We start from the raw sequence: 1964 nt of genomic DNA on the forward strand, positions 1-1964 counted from the left end.
CACACTCGTGGCCGTGCACTCATCTTCCTCTGGTTATACAACTGTGGGCCAGCACTGTGTCTCTTCCCTTTAACTGAGAGTTGCTGTCGACTCTCCAGATTGACCGGGGTGATGAGTACACCTGCCCGTGATGTGCTGGGATTCGTCAGAGTCAGCCTTGTCTCCTCCATCATCTTCTCTTTCCCTCTCTTGCAGATGAACTAGGAGGTGGGCATCTCATTTCAGGGAACCTGGGGCCTAAAGCTGAGGTGGAGACGACCCTATGTGAGGTGTAATGAGGACACATCTGTGGGCGTGGGGCCATGGGTGGGGGCTGGCTGGACCAGACTGGCTCCTGTGGGAAAGTCCGCCTGCTCCTTCCCTCCCACTCAGCCTTGAGTGCATACACCCGGGCTCCCTGAGGCTGGCCCCGGAGCGCGTTTGCCCCAAAGGAGACACACAGTTCACACTGGGCTCTGTAAGCATTTATTGACTTCTGATTTTGTCTGTGTTGCTGCGGGGGTGTGTCTGGTTGTGTGAGCGGGGCTGCTCCCTCGCTGCGGGGTCTGGGCGTCTGCAGCACTGGACTCTGGCGGCACGCGGGCTCCAGGATGTGCCAGCCTCAGGCGCTGCAATTCACGGACTCAGTTGCTCCTTGGCGTGGGGGGTCCTCCAGGATCACAGATTGAACCTGTGTCTCCTGCACTGGCTGGCAGATTCTTCACCACCAGGGAAACCCCATATCTGGGCTCTTTACAAAATGATATATTCCTGAGCTCATTTACCATCATAGCCCTGACTGTCACTTCAAAACCCAGGGGTCCCTTCACCCTGACAGTGTTTCTGGAGAAACTACACCGGGTGTCCTCTGATGAGGAGAGAGGGGTGTGAGGGGTCCAGAGGGGGGCTCGGGGAAGAGTTAGGATCCAACAGTTCCAAACGAGGCCCCACATTCACCCATTTATTCAGTTACTTAAATGATGTTCTGTTTCTGGGAAGGGATGGAGGTCATTGCTCACACCAGAGACGGAGGACGTGAACAATGGGGCTTATGTCCTTCATGAGAGTGGACAGAGCCTGCGGGTGTGCAGGGTGAGGACCCGCCCCTGCCATGTGGGATGCCCCTCGGGCCAGGGGTGAGCAGAGACGGGAGTTGGGGCGTCCTCCTCGGGAGGGAGGGGGCCCCGGTGAGCAGAGGCCGAGCCCCAGTCCCCCTTCTCCTGCCCCGCGGCCTGTCTCTCCCCCGGGGTCAGAGACTCTTCCCGAAGCTCCATGGCTGCGGCGCTCCGGGCGGTGCGGGGTCCCGGTGCTCAGCTCCGAGCCGCGTCTCGGGCTCCTCCGTGGTCGTGCCGAGCCTGGCAGAGCAGGACCCCGAGGAGCAGCAGGACGGAGGCTGCGAGGCCCATGCGGGTGAGATTCTGCACCGTGTAGTCTGGGGTGAGGGCGCACAGGTCAGCCCGGCCCCGTCACCCGGAACCGGGGTTTGCGCCCAGGGCACCCGCCTCCCGGAGACGATTCGGCCCCGGAGCCCAGCCCCTGACGGGACGCTGTCCTCGTTCCTACTCGCGGGTCTGACCGCGGTGATGGGGGAGGGCGTCAGCGGGGCCTGAGGGTCCTGTATGGAGGCTGTGGGTGGGCGGTGTCCTCCTCGGGAGCCTCCCGGGGCCTCTCTTGCTGTCTCAGATGTTCCTGCTCAGGACCCTCTGCTGCCGGAGCTCAGACAGCATAGGGTGGGCCCGCCCCGAGCGGTGGTCTGCGGGGTCCCAGGGTGGGGTGGTGCCTGCCCCTGAGCCTTGGTACCCGCCCCTGAGCGTTGGTCTGCGGTGTCCTGGGGTGGGACACAACCATGGCTCCCAGGGACCCACCACTGGCCCCCACAGGCGCTCGCTCAGCCCTCTGCGTCTGCCGGCTTGACTCTGCCTGGGGGAGGGGGCGATCCCTGCAGCCTCCGGGGGCAGGATGGGGTGGGGCGGGCCTGCTCCTCC

General features: G+C 63.4%; 1 protein-coding gene across 1 annotated transcript in view; it reads right to left on the reverse strand.

The window, feature by feature from the left end:
* Positions 1 to 455: 455 nt before the first annotated feature.
* LOC120871864 (leukocyte immunoglobulin-like receptor subfamily A member 6) overlaps positions 456 to 1964 on the reverse strand; it is a 57067-nt gene continuing 55558 nt past the window's right edge. Inside the window, exon 5 of the mRNA XM_040251851.1 lies at positions 456 to 1411. Within this exon, the coding sequence (XP_040107785.1) occupies positions 1290 to 1411 (122 nt within the window). The 3' untranslated portion in view covers positions 456 to 1289. The remainder of the gene's footprint in view (positions 1412 to 1964) is intronic.

Source organism: Oryx dammah, unplaced genomic scaffold (assembly GCF_014754425.2).
Source record: "Oryx dammah isolate SB20612 unplaced genomic scaffold, SCBI_Odam_1.1 HiC_scaffold_13, whole genome shotgun sequence".
Taxonomy (NCBI): Eukaryota; Metazoa; Chordata; class Mammalia; order Artiodactyla; family Bovidae; genus Oryx; species Oryx dammah.